This window comes from Puntigrus tetrazona, chromosome 7 (genome assembly GCF_018831695.1).
Source record: "Puntigrus tetrazona isolate hp1 chromosome 7, ASM1883169v1, whole genome shotgun sequence".
Classification (NCBI taxonomy): domain Eukaryota; kingdom Metazoa; phylum Chordata; class Actinopteri; order Cypriniformes; family Cyprinidae; genus Puntigrus; species Puntigrus tetrazona.
The window spans coordinates 39,828,951-39,848,950 of record NC_056705.1 but is presented as its reverse complement, the minus strand read 5'-3'; the positions used below and the strand labels follow the sequence as shown (position 1 = coordinate 39,848,950).

The 20,000-nt window shown below is 39.5% G+C and overlaps 1 protein-coding gene across 1 annotated transcript in view; it reads right to left on the bottom strand.

Moving 5' to 3' along the window:
• LOC122349259 (probable E3 ubiquitin-protein ligase HECTD4) overlaps positions 1 to 20,000 on the bottom strand; it is a 58,134-nt gene that overhangs the window by 30,326 nt on the left and 7,808 nt on the right. The window contains 32 exon segments of the mRNA XM_043245237.1: positions 1 to 56; positions 129 to 313; positions 1,118 to 1,264; positions 2,386 to 2,552; positions 2,633 to 2,777; positions 3,545 to 3,680; positions 3,800 to 3,969; positions 4,152 to 4,240; positions 4,502 to 4,606; positions 4,684 to 4,876; positions 5,492 to 5,737; positions 6,303 to 6,466; positions 6,667 to 6,771; positions 7,307 to 7,426; positions 7,505 to 7,709; positions 7,800 to 7,888; positions 8,656 to 8,809; positions 9,660 to 9,784; positions 10,887 to 11,015; positions 11,695 to 11,815; positions 11,946 to 12,051; positions 12,748 to 12,818; positions 12,912 to 13,054; positions 13,133 to 13,362; positions 14,355 to 14,495; positions 14,598 to 14,711; positions 15,300 to 15,458; positions 17,199 to 17,391; positions 18,044 to 18,214; positions 18,821 to 18,959; positions 19,609 to 19,717; positions 19,864 to 19,991. The exon segment at positions 1 to 56 is cut by the window's left edge and continues 98 nt beyond it. Coding sequence (XP_043101172.1) covers positions 1 to 56; positions 129 to 313; positions 1,118 to 1,264; positions 2,386 to 2,552; positions 2,633 to 2,777; positions 3,545 to 3,680; positions 3,800 to 3,969; positions 4,152 to 4,240; positions 4,502 to 4,606; positions 4,684 to 4,876; positions 5,492 to 5,737; positions 6,303 to 6,466; positions 6,667 to 6,771; positions 7,307 to 7,426; positions 7,505 to 7,709; positions 7,800 to 7,888; positions 8,656 to 8,809; positions 9,660 to 9,784; positions 10,887 to 11,015; positions 11,695 to 11,815; positions 11,946 to 12,051; positions 12,748 to 12,818; positions 12,912 to 13,054; positions 13,133 to 13,362; positions 14,355 to 14,495; positions 14,598 to 14,711; positions 15,300 to 15,458; positions 17,199 to 17,391; positions 18,044 to 18,214; positions 18,821 to 18,959; positions 19,609 to 19,717; positions 19,864 to 19,991 — 4,555 coding nt within the window.

The window sequence follows — 20,000 nt, the reverse complement described above, 5'->3', positions numbered from 1 at the left end:
CAGCAAGCTGGACACCTGCCGAGCCAGTCCCGAGTGCACCGCGTCCGTGGAGCCTCCTGAACAACAACACCGCTAAGCGTCAGCGAGCGCTAAACGCGTTAGCTGCGGTACTTCTCAACGTTCCTCACCTTCAACTTTCTCCCACTCGATGCAGCGGTTGGCCAGCACCTGGAAGGCGGCCCAGGCCATCGTGGCTACTTTCTGTTTTTTGGTTTGTTTCTCGTTGGAGCTGCTCTCTCTCTGACTGCTGAGGCTACAGAGTCTGTCCATGAGCTGAACCAGACCGCTGCGCACCAGACACTGCTCCTCGCTCCTGACCACAGCGGCACACAGCAATAACATCATTTTCTGTTCTACAGTGTTCTTATTGTTAGGTTTCAACTAGCAAAAGTTAAACGCAATTTCAACGTTTCGGACAAATGCGGTAAAACTGTAATAAAATAAATGCGGTAAGCAGAAATACCGAGGGAAAACCACGATGAAAATTACAAAGCTGAATAAAACGTTACATTTATAGGCAAATGGAAAATATAAAAATGCTTATTTTTGTATAAAAATAACCATAACATCGAAATGACAACAATAAAAATAAAAAATTGCTCATAACATCAGTATTATTCATCATCATCATAATGGCATTATTTATCACATATATAAATATGTGATAAATGTAACATGAAACTGAAAAAGTATAGTATAATAAATAGTATAAAAAAGTATTATATTTATATATATATTTTATTAATTTTTTTAAGGTAAAATGAAAACATACATTTTAAGTAAAAGCGAGCTGTAATTTTACATTTAATACTATTTATCATCAACATATATGCATTGTTTCACCTAAAAATTTTATAAAAAAAGAATTAGCAAAAAACTATGGCTAACCCACAAAATTTCTAAAACTTCAATTAAAATGAAACTCCAAAAATACAAATAAATGCTACTTCATTGTATTTTTTTTTAACTACTACACATATGATACTAGCACTTTTAAAAAGAAAAGAAAGTTGGAGTTAAAATTTTTCCTGTTCTGTTGACGTCACCTTGGTCTCGTTACATTATTCCATACGGACAGAACTCTATACTTGATGGGATGAAATAAGGGAGCGCTTGCCTGGTGTATGGGATGGTGCACAGCAGGCCGATGCTGTTGGCGCAGGCGATCGGGTAACGAGCACAGAGAGACACCACCGATGTCATGGTCTCTCCAAAGGCCTCCTGGACCTGCTCCATCATGCCACCGCAGGTCAGTTCCTCCACTCTACACACACACACACACACACACACACACACACACACACACACACACACACACAGACACAGACACACACACACACACACACACACACACACACACACAGACAGAGACACAGAGACACACACAGAGACACACACACACAGACAGACACACACACAGAGACAGACACACACACAGAGACAGACACACACACAGAGACAGACACAGACAGACACACACACACGCATACAGACACAGAGACAGAGACACAGACACAGAGACACACACAGACAGACAGACACACACACACACACACACACACAGACACACAGAGACACACACAGAGACACAGAAACACAGACATACAGACAGAGAGACAGCTGAAGCTTCAAAGCAGAGATACAACGATCTGCAGACTGATCTACTAATATTAAAATGAAAAAAACATTTAAAAGCTTGGGGTTGTTAGGAAGTCTCTTATGCTCACTAAAACTGCAAAGATACAGTAAAAACTATAATATTATGAAATATTAATACAACTTAAAACATTTTTAATGTGAATATCTGTTAAAATGTAATTGATTTCTGTGGGTTTTCAGCATCTTTACTCCAGTCTTCAGCGTCACATGATTCTTCAGAAATCATTCTAATATGCCGCTTTACAGCTCGAGAGATATTATTACAGTACTGACCTGAACACAAGACGAACCCCATTTTCAAGCTGTACATTTTAGAAAAGGCTTATTGAAAGCCAAATACTGTTTTATTAAGAAAAATGTAAAATAGTTTTATAATCGCATTTTTTGGCCATTTTGATTTTAGCTTTGAATGCACGGTACAGTTTACATTTATTTACCAACAATCACATTAAAATGTATAAACCTTTTATGTACCTTAAAAAATAACATCTGAATCTGAACTACTTAATCATTAGAAGCCAGATCTTATTGCATCCTTCAAATCTGAAAACTTTTTCATTTGCGTTCTTCTAACATTACGAGCACAGTTCAAACGAACAGCGTTTATCTGAAACAGAAATCTTTTATAACGCCTTCGCTGTCACTGTCGTTCAATTTAATGCATCCTTCTCCGATCATTTCTTCCCACGCAGTAGTGTCTGTGTGAGTGTGATGGGTTAAGCGTACCGAGGGCCGCCCTGCAGGACCATTGTGACGGGGCCGACCAGGTGAGTGACCCCTCCGACCCGGACAGCGGCGGTCAGCAGCTCCCTCATGTGCACCAGAGCCTGTCTCCGGGTACGGCCTCTCCTCCAGCGCGTCTGGGCCGCCGACAGGAAGCTGCTGCTGGACACCTGCGGGCAGGAGACGCTCTTTAATGCCGATGCTCGTCTGTGAGCAACACCGCTGTCCTGCTGAATGGGTCTGATCTTACGGTCTGATCGGGAGTGGTTCCTATGAAGGCGAACAGCTGTCCCAGCAGCACGCTGTACGTGGGTTTGTCCTTGCTGTCTTCAATGACCAACGACTGCAGCAGAGTAAAAGAGCTGCTCCTGTGACTGGACGGATGGAGGCGTCTCCTGCACGGACGGAAAGGCTAGTTAGTATAGAGCTTGCAGCAGCGTTTCGAAATGGCCAAAAATCAATAAATATATAATAATACACTGAGCAACAAATGTTAAAAAATAAATCTAATAAGTGAATTAAATAAGTTAAATATTTTACTAATATTATATAAAATAAATAAATACACTAATGTCATAAATGTGCATAAAATGCATAAAGAAATTAATGCACATATGCAATACCTAAATAAATACTAGACAATTAGTTTTGCAACAAATTGTAGCAACCATTTTTGATTTTTTTATTAGTAAAAAACAAACAAATTAACATAAAACTGACTTTTAATTCAGAAGCAGACATAATTAAAGTCAAGTTATTGAATAATAATCAAAACGAAACGTATTTAACATACATAAAAAGGCATTAAATGAATGCATGAAGAAATACTAGAAAGTCAAACAATTATTTGTAAAAATTGACTTAACATCACTGTTTTTTTTTTTTGATTCATCTGAACTAACAGAGTTTTGTTTTTGGACTCGGAATGGTCTGCATAGGAATAGCTTTACAAAAATTAATAAATGCATGTTTTAATTAATGTTAATAATCAAAAAAAAAAAACTTTTCCTCTGCAGAGTTTAACAATAATATTGAACTACATAGACTAACATGGTTTAATACGGTTTATTAGAATCTTAATTCATTAATACATGCTTCGTATATTATCAGAAATTAGAGCCGTTCGTCTTTTAACTGTGTTTTGATGCCGAGTCTGGGCTACCTTTGCGCTCCGTGTGTGAACTCCACATCACTGCTGGCAATCATTTCCAAATCTGAGGGAGCGGACATACTGCGCAGGAACACGGGCTGCTTCACCACAGGAACCATCGACTTGGTGTCTGACACCGACTTACAGGCTGTAAACAGGAACAGTTCCAAGGGCCGTTAGGAGCGTCCGTGTGTGTGTGTGTGTGCGTGCGTGCGTGCGTGGGTGCGTGCGTGCGTGCGTGCGTGTGTGTGTGTGTGTGTGAGTCACCTGGTGTGCATGTCGGTGTTGAGGACAGACTCTTGCACTGCGGGGCGATGGTGACGTGCAGCAGCAGCTCCGAGCGGTTGATCAGGCTCTTCACCAGCGCTTTGGTTTTGGCCAACGGCACGGAGCTCCTCTGCTGCTGCGTGGAGTTCACCTCGTGGAAAAACTTCTCTCTGATTCAAACCAAACACACGGCCACGCGTCACAAACACGTGCCACACCACTCCACAGCTCTGAGACGCGTTGCATCTTACTCTTATTTTACTTATCTTACTCACAGTAGAGCAGGTGCAACCAAAAAGCTTTGAGGAAAACGTTGACCGCTACAGAAGAACAGATATGTTTGACGTCTTACCTCAGAGCCATGACAGCATTTTCTGGATCAGTGCAGTCCAGAGGAACCTCCTTCAGTGAACACAGAAGCTCCAGCTCCTTCATTTTGTTCTGTGGGCCACAGGTTACAAAACCAAGGGTGACGTAAACCAATCAAAACACAATACAGTGACAGCAAGTATAGCTAAGAACGCTCTGCAACCTCTCATTTTTGGAGCAAGGGGTACTTGTAAAGATCTACCAAGTCCTACTCGAGAGGGCCAAAAGTGCTCTAAAATACAGCTAATTGCATTTAATAGTACAATACATTTTCATTTGATTGCAATTAACATGCAAGCAATTTTAAACTATACTTCTTTTGACGTTGCTGACCTCGAAGAAGTGATAGTCGTGGAAGAAGGGAGAGTTGTTCTCCAGTTTGCCCTGTTGAGCTTCTTCTGCTTCGTTCTGCCACTTCTGCTCCAGTTCAGCCACACTCTGAAAGGAACCCAGACGCAGGATACGGTAAGAGCGTCACGCAGGACGAACGCGAGGAGCACTGCTGCGGCCCTCACCTGTAGCTGTCTCTCCATCGCATTGATCTTCTTGAAGGTCTCGGCCATGATCTTGCAGAGCAGGTTGTGCTCGTCTCTGTGCATCTCTCTGTACTGGAAGTTGACGAGCGACTGGAGAGCATCCACCAGACCCAGGTGCTTTATGACACACGACACGATCACTTCCTCCATCACATCGGGACGGATCACCTCTCTGAGTCACAATTAAAGAAGGTAGCATTCATGTTTATATAATCGTGATGCATCTATATGCATTTATATGATCGTGATATCGAACTGAATCCAATTATTGACGACTTTATCCCAATCAAATCGAACCAGTTCCAATTCACAACCTTAATATATCTACAAATATATAAAACAGGTTAGTTCATGTTAACTAAATGATTAACTAATCCTAAAAAATGGGACATTGCTGTAAAATGTAGCTGACATATTGATTATATGTTAAAAATAGTATAACACACAGATAATGTATTATATATAAAATTGGTAAATATTATTTATTTAATGTTTCTTTGTCCGTCTTCAAATTCAACTCTACTGAACATTAAAAATTGCAGTTGAGGAAGCAACCAATGAAATGTACTTATTTATTAACAACATTTTTCAAATCATTTCTTTTTAAATATGGCAACGTATTAGGCAATACATGTCAAGTGTTTCATTTAGATTTTTATTTTTTTTTATAAATAAATTGATTGCTTCCTTTCGGAGGTGGTGATTCTAGTCTTCTGTACACGTTTCTGACCACATTTAAACGTTCTCCTACATTCCCTATCAAGTAGTTTCCATATAACACGCTCACTTGATGCTGGGGCGAAACTGAGGCCGGCCTCTTCCAGACAGCTCTCTGAGGCGGCCCATAATGCCCGGGGGTAAGTGGATGCGGGGAAGCTCACAGCAAGCGCCTGGCATCGGGCCTGGAGGAGGGACGAGGATGTCTGAAGGATAGGTGAACTCTCGCTCCTCGTCAATGGTCAAAGGCAGAGGAGACGGAGACGGCGTGAGAGCAGGAGAGATCGCTCCATTAGCCTCCACCTGCCACTGACACCTTACACATAAAACACGAGAGACGTACATTAAAATAACTTGCGTCGATTCCACTAAAGTTGGTTGTAACGTTAGGTGGCCTTATGTAGTTGGGACTCTTGACAAAACTTGACTCCTCTATAGTTGCATCAAGTGCTAAGACCAACGTAAAAGGTTTTATTGGCTGATTTGAACTAGGAACTATATAGGAAAATGGCAACCGTCTGTCTTAGCACACATTGTGACTATAGAAGAGTCATGCTGTGAATAGGAAAAATATTGAAAATCATTTTTGAGTGCGATGCTACCGGTCTAATCCGATTCAATGATCTATGCTAAGCTATGCTAAAAGTGCTATCGCCAGAACCCGAGATCGGCTGAACGGATTCAAAAACAGTAAAACTCAACTTATTAACTCTAGGGGAGTTGGAAAACGAGACTATTTTCAAGAAAAGTGGCGTTTCCCCGTTAAAACCAATTGATTGGATGTTAAAAGCAGGGACATGCTTGTGTGCGTCTTATTTTGTGATTTCACTGGAACGAAACGAGTCGCTTGAACCGTGCGATGGACAGGTGAAGCAGCACACCTCTGCAGGAGTTTGGAGCAGAGCAGGTCGTGGCAGGCCTCCTCCTCTCGTGTGATATCCGGGCCGTTATAGAGGATGCGTAACATGGCACAGGCCAGCACTGATAAACCCAGCGCCAGATCAGCCAGGAAGGGCAGCCCGCCGGACACGTCCTCAGACGACTCCTGAAACAAGCAACAGATTGAGAATCAACTGAGCCTGCCGATTCAACACGTCCGTTCGGTGCGATTCATCTTCCAATGATTAATGCTTTTAATTTACACACGTACCAGCTCAAGCTTTAAAACGCAGGTAATGGCATTTTTTATTTACATTTTTCACTCTAAATGCTACGATTCGCGCGCATTTAAAAGCCGGTGGGTACCTGCGCTCGGACGGTGCACGAGAAACCCCACATGGCTTTATCTGGGGTGTTGTGCTCACGGCCACTTCTCATCTCGAAAGAGAACGTCACGGTATCTCCTTCCACCTGAAAACACGCCAGACTGGACGCATTGATGTCTGAAGACAGCTTCAATTATTGTATAACGCGCTTTATCTGCCAAGTGTGCACGAACACAGAAAGGTATTTATCATTTCAAGGCGCTTTCACACACACACGTTTAATTCAATTCTTTTTTGTGATTATCTGGTGTATAGAAGTAGAATTAAATAATTACGGCAGTGTTTCCCACTTCATTTTTGGCGGCATACATATGCAGGTTCTCTTTCCCAGGTATTAAGTGCAAGATGAAACCAACACGACATCCAACATTTTATGTTTCCTTCAGAAATACAGTGAAAACATCCGCTTTCGAGAAGCTCTAAGCCTTTTGAAAAAATCTGTTAGTGGCGGTCAAATGGCACAATTAAATCAACGTAATTTCCTTAATCAGGCTTTATTTAATATAAAAGTCACATTCGCCATTGATATCGTAGTAAACATTGCGTATCAAGACGCAGATATTATGAAAAGTAAAAAAAATAATGAAAATAACCACACATTTCATGAAGGTGTTCCTCACCTTGACCAGATCTTTGGGCCACCCGGTTCCTAAGACGCTGCGGCTCCCGTAACCCATGGTGTTTCCTCCATACTCACTCACCTTACGGCTATTTGTGTTCGGCCCGGCGTAAATCACCAGCTGAACAACAAGAGAGGTTGTGAGCGTCACGGTTACTGCGGCGTGAACGAGAAGAGCAGCGGGAAAAGGCGTAAAAACCTTGTCGTAGTCGTATTGTGAGGAGCAGCGCGGGTCGAAGCGGAGGTAGAGACACCGAGCTCCAGGTATGTGCACCGTTTCTTTAAATTTGTAGTTGTCTCGCACCGGATGAACCGTTTCCACCGTTTTCCCAGCGGCCCACGGGGCAGGGATCTTCAGGCCAGTCAGAAAGCCCGGCTCCTCTCTCTCTTCCAGAATCTGGAAACTGAAATAAAAACTACTTCATTTTGCTTTTGTCCAGCGTGTTTCTTTTAATGTAATAAAAAAAAAAAAAAAAAACTGTTAAATAATTTACCTGTCATTTAACGAGGGTGGGTTGGAGCCTTGATTTATCGGTGAGTCCTCAACAAATAATGGTGAATGTGTCTTCAGGAGCAAAGCAGTCTGTTGGACAGAGACACAGAAAATTTGAAAAATGCACAAAACACATATTGTAATTTTTGTGGAGATTCTGCTCATTTTCATTTACTGTTTAAGGCCAGATTTATTTATTATTATATTATTATTATTATTATTGTTTTTTTTTAATACTTTTATTTAGCAAGCACGCATGAAATTGTAACAAAAGTAACAGTAAAGACTGAGCGTGAAATATTAAATATTCATCAGTGCTACTTTTAAGATTAATAATAAATGCATCTCAAGAAGCCAATCAGTATATTAGAATGATTTGTGAAGGATCGTGTCGCACTGAAGACGTAAAAATTCACAGAAATCGATTATATTTTACAATACGGCCACACAGTAAACTGATATTTCAAATCGTAACATGTTTCAATATTTTACTTTATATTTTTATATCAAATAAATGCAGCTTTGGTGAGAAAAGGGACTTCTTCCAAAAACATGAGGCATCCGTGCACACTGAATAGGAACTGGTCGATATTTACTATATATTTACTATTATTCTGCTGATGAATTAGAGATATAATATTATATAATTTTATTAGAAATTAATACGTAAAGCCTGCATCAACGCTGTGCTTTTGTAAAATAAGGAAAGCAAGCAGGATGCACTTTCTGCCTTCCCGAACTCTGTGGACCAGAAAAATCCAAGGGCAGCCCTATTTTTATTTATTTTTGTATAATATGTACTTTAAAGCCATTTGAAGACACTCGATTATTACGGTATACTATGATAAGGCCCACACCTGACTGGTATAGAGGACCAGCTGGACCAGCTGCGGCATGAGAGCGTCCGCCAGCGTCAGGGTCTGAAGGTTCGGGTGCATCAGCGACGTCAACAGGACCGGCAACAAGTGACCCAACATCGTGGCCTTCGTCACCTGCTCAAGTCCTCTCAGTCTTGACATTAAAAAAAAAAAAAAGCGTCAAGAAGATGGTAAGTAAAGGAAAGTGCTTTGGTGCAAATTTGGCCAGTTAGTTAAAATAAGTAAACCAATTAAATACAGCACATTTGACTGCTAAAATACCACGAAAATATTATTTGGAGCTATTTTTGTGTTAAATGAGAAAGCATTGCAAACAGTAACTTTAGCAAGAAATATTTTATTTGAATCAACATCAAAAATGGTAACCGAAACAGCTTTTTTTACAGGATTTTTTATGTTCCACTAAAGAAAGTAGCCCAAGTCATTCGGGTTTGATAAAACGATGGCATACTTAAACTATCCCTTTACATTTTAAACTAATACTGTGAGCTGGTGACAGTGAGAGTCTTTGGGAGCAATTCATTCGATTCGTTCCAACGGCTGATTCATTCAGCTCTCTCTGTGAACGGCCGTTTGAATCACTGAGTAACTCGATTCGTTCAAAACATGCATCCTTTAGAGACTAAACACAGCCGTCTTGCTCAGAGACGTACAACAATTCTGCTGTGGATTAATTGGTACAGACAATATTATGATTATACAATATTGCCTTATTATTTCCTGAACTGCATAAAATCACATTTGAACTTGTGGCATTTAGACAAACAGCTCTATGATACACATATGAGACAAAAATGCACAAAGTAGTGTTTTTGCCCCAATATCTAGAGTTGTTGCTCTGCACTATATTTGTCATCAGTATGAAAACTAACATGACGTTCAACATAATTGAACCGCATTATTTTTTTAATATAACTAATTAAGTTAACATGTTAAACTGACCGCCCTAATACATCTAAAGCACCACCGAAGAAGATACGCACCTGTTCTCTCGATCGCTGATGCTGCTGTTAATGAGGGAGCTGGTGACTTGCTGAAGCGTCTCCAGGACCTCATCACATCCCACCAGGATCTTAGAGGCAAGCGATAGGATGCTGGTCTGCAGCTCCTGATGGGAACACGTTCATTCAACACACACTTTTCTCAGAGAGCTCTTGTGAATAGCATGTACGCTCTAGTATAGAAACAATATACCTACAATATTAGAATACACCTAATTTTAAGTTTTCACAATTTGTAATAAGATGGAAATATATTATAGTTTAAATTTATAATAAATGCAATTAGCTAAACTGTATAGTGATTTTTGGCCCAATTAATTAGGACTTAAGTGTATCTTATGTGTAATTTCATATTTCTATGTATATACATATTTGCAGCTGAAACTTTTAAAAATGCATTTAAGATAAAAGCATTTAAAATATTAACAACTATAATATAGAACACACAAGAGTTAAAAGTACTTTACATGCACTTCTTCAAAGCATGACAAAATATTAAAACAAAATCTTTTAAAACATACTTTAAAGGTGCTGTATGCAGAACTAACGAATTCATTTTTTTTACCCGGCACCTCCTCAACGGACTTGACGCACACGCAGGTTGCCAGATTGACGACACCAACAGGAACGAGCGAACATTGCGATGAATTAAATGAAATACACTGTTTTGCACCAACAGGCAACCCGGGGTGCTAAAACGCTAACCTTTCTTAAATATCTGCAAACACTTTTATGCTTCAGTCAAAAAATTGCATACAGCACCTTTAATCTGATATTATTATAAATTGCACTTTTAAAGTGTACTTAAGTGTCACGAACGGCTCTGTTTTAAATCTTAGCGCCCTGCCCTGTGAATTGGTTTAGCACAGTTCTCAAAATGCTGACATATTTCCAGAACTGAAAATAAGTCTAATCAAAACATCAGAATCAATTAAATCTATGCTGAATTTAGTTTTAGAAGCACACCAAGAAGTGAACATCCCATCCTAAATTACCGGTTCTTGCAACGTGACAATTTGCCAAATAATAAATAAATTGGAAATTAAACGCACTGAAACCGCTGCGCACTACGTATACAGCCCACGCGACGACGAACCCACTTAACACCGATGCAATCAACTCCTGCATGTTCCTCGTTCCCAGGACGGGGCCCCCGGCAGTCCACGCTAACCAATCAGAGATCATAGGGTTTTGAAAGGGGATGTTTACCTGTACCTTCATTGTTTCCCCTTGTAGGGAGCTGTCACTATCATCAATGTCGTCCGGGTGGAGCAGGATGGTGTTGCTGAGCAAATGGTTCTGCACAGCCATTAAATAACGCAAGCTCGGTGACGCTACCTGTTAATGTGGAAGTGCTGTCAGTTAATTAAAAGCACTTTATTAATTCATGCAGACAAAAGACAGTTATTTCAAATTATGGCTGTATTATCCCTCGTGAAAAAGAAGTGCTTTTTTTGTTTTAAAGCGTACTATACTAACGAAATAAAATCCACTTAAGTGACTGAATACACTTAAGTAGACTTTAGTAATAATCTCAAAGGAAAAGATTTAAAGTACATTTTAAATTGTTGCAATAATCTTTTGTCGTGCATTAAATTACACTTATTTTGACTGGCATACCAAGGCACATGTAAAGTACATTAAATCACTTTTACATTAAAGTTATTAATAAAAATAACACTACGCTATGTTGTAGCTTATCATAAACGCCAGTCAGTACATTCAGCAGTACTTTAAACAAATTATTATTATTAGATAACATATAAAGATGTTCTTAAGCCTACAAATAGTTGGCTCAAAAAGTTTCTAAATTTCAGCTAATTCGATTTTTTAGCTACAAAATATTTTCAACTTGCGTTGCAATTAAGCGCCATATTATTACAGCAACAGCGCTCTTTTTTTTTTTTTTAAAGCATGCACTTCTTTTTCACAAGGGTTGGGAAAGCTAATGGCTCGCAGAAGAGCATCTTCTTCCCACAAAGCAATTCTGCGACGTATTTATGTGGAAGTCACATACAGGTACGGTGGACAGAAGCTTCTGAAGGTCTTCCTTGGAAACGGTTTGACATTTGGTGATGAGCAGACACGACTCGCGCACTACAGTCTTCAAGATGCACTGCAGCAGCTCATCTTTCAGCCTGCAGGCGAAGACGGGCCAAAGTGACATTAACCACAAGACGTCTACGGACATTCGCAGACACTTATCGAGGGAAATGACACCACGTTTTTGTCGAGATGGCAAGGAAAGAACGTGGGTTGACTTGTTACCTGTAGTGGTCATCGTCCTCACTACCAAAGCGGTTCTTCTGTAACTGGTTGGCAAGGTTGTTTAATATAACATCCCGTAATTGAGACAAACCACTGTTCTTCTCCCCTACAGAAAAAAACAGAAGCGTAGTAATTATTGGCATAAGCGAATCATCGAAATGAAATCGTTCGACGCTAACTAGAACAAACAATAGGCTGGAGCTTGACGCAGAGCATAAGCAAAAGCACTAAACACGATGAGTGTGTCGGGAACATAATAAAGAGATATTTGAATTATTTGCTAATAAACTAATGAGTCTATGTCGCAAGAATAAAGTTCGCCATCTCCTCATTAGACTCACCTTCAGGGAGAACTCATTTTTATGGCTCATGATTATAATGAAAGAGTTTTTTAATGTTGTTAAGCAGTACGTTTTTTGCTAATGCTATATTTTGATTGTGAGGCATGCATCCGCTGAGTTTCGGTTAATTTTTTGTGAAGATCTTGATGGTGTATTTTAAGTTGCACACGTGAAAAATAAAATCGTGCTGGAGCCTCGGTGTCCCGAACGCTCGCTTTAGCGTCCACTCTTCACGTAAGCTATGCGATATCATGCGCATTTATCTGGGTTTAACCTTTAAACACTGTTATATGCTTGAAAGGTTCATAGCTATAGATTTTTATTTTAGGCTAGCAAAATCGACCAGCTCACTGCCTGCCGCTTGGACATTACATTTAGAAAACAAACGCTTGCATAAAACGATACTTGACTTATCATAAAATGATTTCAGGACCACGTCTGAGTGTGTTTGCAACTCTCACCCTCTGTGAAGACAAATTTCAGCAGGTTGTTCAACTCCGATTCGCTCTGGTACAAGGTGTTTAAACCTGAGCTAATGAGAAAAACGAAAAGCGGTTTACAGTTATTACACATAATGGGACGCACTTCGATTTTTTGGATCTTCTGACTTCATTTTAAGGCTCACCTGATGGCGAGACACACTTCTCTTTGTATTTCCGGCTCTATCTGATCGTGAGGAGCCATGAGCAACTGCCACAGCAACAGTCCCGAACGCTTCACACAGTCCCGGTTCTGCTCCGAATTTAGATTAAAAAACTGGAACACAACCTGGATAGAAATGATCTGCTATTAGCACTGCTATTAAACGGCTTCTTCAAAAAACGTTTTTATCTGGCCGACGCCCACCTGAAAGACGACCAGAATGCAGCGGATGATGCACGTGTCTCCGTTCACCATGGCCTTCTCCATGACGTCACATATGGAGCTGAAGTGGCAGGCCTCCATGGGCTGCTTTCCTATGAAGGTTCCCAGGTGCAGGTTACTGCTGGCCGCCAGCAGGTTGAGCTGATGGATGCACATGGCACCGACGTGATGGAGCAGCTGGTTTATCACTTTGGATGTGTCTATCATTTCTTCTGTCGTAAAGAGTCAAAAACATATTACAGGGAAAATAATACAGATCATTTCTGCACATCTAAAAAATAATAAAAATAAAAAAATGCTTTGTGTAGCAAGTGGCCTGTCAGCAAAAAACATCACCCTTGTGAAAAAGAAGTGCACTTAAGAGTGTACTTAAAATCTTCTAAGTATATTCAAAAACTATGAAACCGTTAAATTAAATAAAAGGAAACTTTTTTTTTCCTATTTATTTTTGATTCTTTCATGACTGTTTCTCATCACACTTAAGTGCACTTTTAAAACACTTTTAACTTAATTAAAAGTTCTACTTTAGATCACATTTTAAATCATTGTTTAATAACCCTTTGTCGTACACTTGTTTTGATACTTAATTATCCCAGGTACATCTCCCTAATGTACTTAAAGCGCTCTATTTGCGTAGCTTATCTTTAAAAGTACTAAAGTATGATTTTTAGTATATTAAGTACAAAATTAGTTTTTTTTTACCTGAAATCATTTTAATTGCAGCGTGTTATTTAAAATGAATATATTTTAATTGTACTAAATTTAAACTTCATCATTACAAATGTGCAATTACAAACACAGCATGCATATTTTAGTAAGTCGGTACTTACATAGTTAAGCAATTACAAATAAAGTTTCACTTAAGTCCTACTTAAGCAGGTCAAAAATATGCTAAAATTCAGCTGATTCCATTTAATATAAAACTTAAATTATATCACATTTTAATTTAGCTGCAATTAGCATACAATTATGCGTCGGGAAACATTATATTCGGTTCACACTTAAGTATATTCTTTCAAAGTATAAGTGGACATTTTAGAAAAATCAGCACTAGTGGAAATAGCAGGAAACACCTCCAGATAGAACATGGCGTAATGTTTCAAAAGTCAAAAATGTTTAGTTGTAGAATCTCACGCCATACAAAAATAACCAATAAAAGCTAACTGTTTTGTACTTTCTGCTCACGCAGGCGTAGCTGAAGTACCTTTAGGCTGACTGATGACGTGACTGACGCCCAGCCGCTGGCACACATGATGGAAGGCCTGATTCCCAGGATTGCACCACTGGTCCATGTAGTCGCTGGAGCAGGTCCAGATCAAATTATTAAGAGCATCATAACAGGCCCCTGGAACAGGCGTTATAAAAACGTAGTGTCACTCATATATTGACTGCTGTCATTAAAAGAAAGAAAGAATGATTCCTTCAAGGGGTTGTGTCTGATTCTTACCCAGTCCTGCAACCTGAGCCCCGCGGCCCAGAGAACTTCCTGGAGCGTCTACCAGGTCAGCACGACTGCTAAACTGACCATCGGTCAGGTTAAACACCAAACTAGACGCCAAGACTAGGAAAGATCACGCAAACGTTAACAAGGCTGAAAAAGTTATATTTTCATTCAAAGTATAAATAAAATCTGTTTACCATGTTTACAGACATATTGTTTATTAATACTTAATATTAAGTCTAAAATGTTTTTTAAATGTCATTATTAATAAATGTATTATTATATGTTTATACATATATCTTCGCACACACACACACACACACACACACACACACACACACACATATATATATATATATATATATATATATATATATATATATATATATACACAAATACACACATATATATACACATATATATACACATATACACTACACACACACACACACACACACACACATATATATATATACACATATACATACACACACACATATATATACATATATACACATATACATATATACATACACACACATATATATGGTATATATTTGTTTCATTTAATTGTTAAATATTTGATGAAGTAATTGTGGTGTTAGGTCTAAGACTAAAAACCATTCCGACACCATCCATGACAGCGTTCAGTGCAAAACGATGCTAAAGCAACAGGTTAAATGATTGTTTTTGGTATAAAGATCTTACTCTTGAGCGAAGAAAGGCCACTGGAGCCACCGAACAGCGAGCGGGTGGCTGAGCTCCCAGCTACGCCTGGAGCAGGTGCCAGCATCACCAGATACGTGCCGCATACATACATCGGCGTCTTCCTCAGGGCTTTTACAGAAAGACCACAGCTTGTGTTGACTACTGGGACGAGAGGAAAAAACAAGAGACCAACGATCAACACTGCGATTAAAACCACAGTGAAGAATTACAGCACGGCACAGATGTGAACGCTATCCTTATTAGACTTAAAGGATTGGTTTACTCACCCCGGGCCGTCCAACATGTTTATGTATTTCTTTCTTCAGTCAAAATTAATGTTTTTAAAGAAAACATTGGAGGACTGAGTGCACTTCAATGGACTCCAAGCGGTCAAAAACGGTTTCAGCGCAGCTTCAAAGAGCTATAAATAATACCAGATGATGAATGAGGGTCCTATCTGGCGAAACAATCAGTCATTTAAAAATAAAATAATGTATATGCGTGTAATACGTCATTACGTGTCACGTAGGACGGAAATACAGAGTCAGTGTTTACAAATGTGGAGGATGAGGAGCGTTCAAAACTTGTTGAATGTTCAGGGACACATATTTTTTATAGACTCTGAACTTCTGCCTACGTCAAGCATGACCTTTTCAACATAATGACATATCACAAGCATGGCATCGCTAGATAGGACCCTCATTCATCGTCTGGTATCATTTATAGCCCTTTTAAGCGGCACTGAAACTTATTTTCGACCGTTTGGAGTCCACTGAAGTTCAGTATATGGATTAAAATTCTGGAATGTTTTTGACTGAAGAACGAAATGCAAATCTTGCATGACATGGGGGTAATTTATCAAGAAATTTTTATTTGAAAGTCAACCAGTTCTTTAACTAAAATTAAAACCATAAAAAAAAGTTAAAAAAAAATTAATATAATAAATTGTAATGACCTGAAATTACGTAACATAAAAAAAATAACTAAAAGTTTTTTTTTTTTTTACAAAATTTAAATATTAAATGAGTATACCATGAATCTATTTTCCAAGCCGTGTTTTTGGTGGACTGTAGCTTTAATATTTTAATCTAACTAAAACCAACTGATTAAAAAAAAAACTAAAAATAATAATATCTCAATTATGCTAAAATTATACAAAATCAAAAACTGGGGCAGCACGAAAAAATAAATTATTAAAAATAATAATAATAATAATAATAATAATAATAATAATAGTTTACATACTGAACTTAAGCTCCAAAACAATTCTTCATGTAAACAGCGTAATATTTTGCCTGTAAGGTCTAAAATAGCAGTGCCATCCACTTCTGTTCACTGCAAATGACTTCAAATCAATAAAACGATCACTCTATTCCTTTAAAAATGCACCTTTTATAACTACACTTAACATCCACAGTAGAGCGGCAAATACACGACTTATGGTCTATTTAAATATATTTGTAACAATGAAGTTGAAAATTTAAGTTAAAATATATCATCTACAAATGTAATATCTAATAACACACTACAGTTCAAATTATAATCAAGTACTTTACACGTGATTTAGTATGTTAGTCAACCATCAAAATGGGTTATTAAAAGATCATCAAAGGCTAATGATCTTAATTTGACATTATTACAAAAGATAAAAGTGTACTTAAGTGTGTTTTTCAAAACGCAGTCATGGAGTTTTTTTTCACTTAAGTCACTTTTTATTTCATTGACATTACATTACACGTTAGTGCAGTTTTTGGAAAATACACTTTTAACATTTGAGGTACAAATACGTATATTTAAACGCACTTCCTTTTTCCCAGCGCTCCCATTATCGCAGAAACTAAGCCAAAGGAGCTGGAGCTTGGGAACAGCCGAGGCACAAACAACACACAGCGGCATTACCCGACTGCTCCTCTTTGACGGGGTTGGTGATGGCGGAGCCGGTGAGAGCGGCCAGCGTGGACGAGTGCGAGGCGCGAAAGCGCGACATGCGGCTCAGGAGCAGCTCGTTCAAACACTTTGAGGACTCGCCTTCCTTTCGAGACAGGATCACCCGGTCCTGTATAGGACTGGCCACACACAGACCCAACTCGGTCTGCAAAAAAACCAAAAAGGATATTAGGAGCTTGTGATGGGAGCGCTTGTGAAAATAAGTGCACTTAAATGTACTAAACGCGCACTTGTAGTGTGTAATAATATAATACAACGTTAATAAAATTAAAAGCCCAGTTAAGTGACAAAGAGAGTTTCTTAACACACTTAACTACACTTTTAAAATGACCTTGCAACTGAAATGTTTTGCTTAAATCATTGCTTTAATCATCTTTTGTCTTGCTTTGAAAGGATTTTATTATTTATAATTTTAACCGTGGTTTGTAATTCCATATTGCATTGCATTAGAATTAATATATGCACTAAACTGCGTTTCGATATTAAGAATCAAGTTTCAATAGAAAAAAAGACATTAAGTACATTTAGGTTCAGCATACATGCTTGTCAGTACATTAAAGATAGAATATGAATAGAATTATAAAATCATATGTAAAAATGTACAGTCCTGCTTAGTTGGGTCATGTTAAAATGCAGTTATAGCATATAATATGAGACAATATATTGTCAATTAATGGCACTTAAGTGTGAGAAAACAAGTTCACACAAGTATACTGTTTCCATACGTACGCTGCAGTGGGCTTCATTTTCACTGGGGTTACACTAATGTCAACGCTACTATCGGCAAAGTCTCCTACCGTTAGCTGGAAGACATCCATGAAGACAGAGTGGCCTTTCTGGGTTTTCTCGTTGATGCTGACGGGTGACCAGACCCAGTAGAGGTAGGTACCATCAGAACACAGACGCAGGCTGGTCAAGCTGCTGCCCACTGGGAAGTGATGAAGCGGCATCGCTACTACGTGGGAAACCTTCAACAGAAAAGCAATGCCATGTCTGTGTCCCGTAAGAGAGTTTGGAGAGTGAAGCAGAGTAAAGCATGGCAGGGCAACTTCCCTTAACGTCATTGTGATATAGATTCAATTCAGATTCACTTCAAAATGTTTTGCATTTAATAGCATATGATGGCATTTTTGGGGTCAACTGACATCTACGCGTTACAAAACTGGATTCAAGTCTAACTTCCAAGATTCCATGCAACTTTGAGAAAAAAAAAAAGTCATCAAGCAAACTTCCAGACAAGAATATAAAATAGTGTTTATTTTTTTTAATTACGTTTTTTGGGACTGCTTTTCCAAACTTAAAACTAAAATTAGAAGGGGTACAAACTTAAATAAAATTAAATTTATCAAATATTTGCATGCATTCCTAATTTTCAACGTGCATTTTTTACCAGCATATGCCGAAACATCGACTAAAAGTGAGATGTTTTCCAAAACAACTCGATAAATCATGCAACGGTTTTATTTTCCAAGCATAATCGAAATAATACACTTTACACGCGATACAAAATGACACCAAATACACACTAGCGGTGTCACTTTAAAAGTGTAACGTGAGCAATGCAGGGGTCATACCTGAAGCGTAAAGGGGTCGATGACCTGGCACAGCTGATGAGGTTTGGTGTCAAAAGAGGCTGGACGGTGGAGCAAAAAGCCGCTGCTGTGCGCCACCCAGCCCGCCTCCAGTTCCTCATTGCGACAGTACACAAAACCCCTGGGAGGAAGAGCAGAGGTCAAAGGTTTGGGTTTCAGGAACCTGCCAAGTGGAGTATTTTTAGCTGACAGATGCTAATTACTATTAAACAAATACGCCGAATATTAGTTAACGTTAGGGCAGAAAGCGCAAGATCCCACCCTCCCTGCAAATCAATCTCCAAAGCCACGCCTCCTCAAACGCATGACCGCTCACAGGCTAACCAGAGACGGCGTCAACGCTTATAATAGTACAACCTTTCATTCTCGCTCTGTCTGCAATCGTGTACTGAAACGCTTGCTCAAACAGAGGTACGCAAACACATATAATGACAGGCAGGCAGCACAGCCTATCACAGCGTTCGGACCGAGGTATATGATTGGATGAAGATTTTATGGTCCAACATTCAGACCAGTCGTCGTTATCCGGGCGTGAATAGACTTAAACCAGGTTCAAAAAAAAAAAGTTTCGCCAAATCACCAAAAGACACCGGCAGCTGAATTTCACAGGGTCCGAACATCTAACAAACGTAGTTGCTCACAGAGCAGAAATGAAAGAGACAGCAGAACAAAGCAGGAGCTGTAGAAAGAGCACAATAGTGGCCTGGAGGTTACTGGCACAAACAGAAGAGCAGGGCAGGAGGTGAAGTGGTGATTGTGTCGAGTGTTACCTCAGCGTCCCATGCTGCCCCGAGCCCAGCTTGCTCAAGCCCTTCCCAAAAGAGTTTGTCGTGTAGAGATAGAAACCGTCTGTAGCCAGGCTGCGGCCCAGGTCTGTGTCTGAGACGGGCAAACAGAGAGAGAAAGATGACAGAGGGAGTCTGAGCGAGCAAAAGACCGGAGGTTCACTTACTTCTAATCAACAGCGGGAACCGTGCGAACGCTTTTCTAGCGCAGATACAAAAGCCATTTTATCCGAGGCTCACCCTTGCTCTCCGCTCCAGCGGCGCTGCTCTCTGGCGTGGGCAGCATGTCCTCGAAGCCCCACGAAACACTGTGTTTTCCCCCTAACAAGCAGGACGGCGAGCCTGGGCCTCCCTCGAGAAGCAGCAGTCTGCAAGTC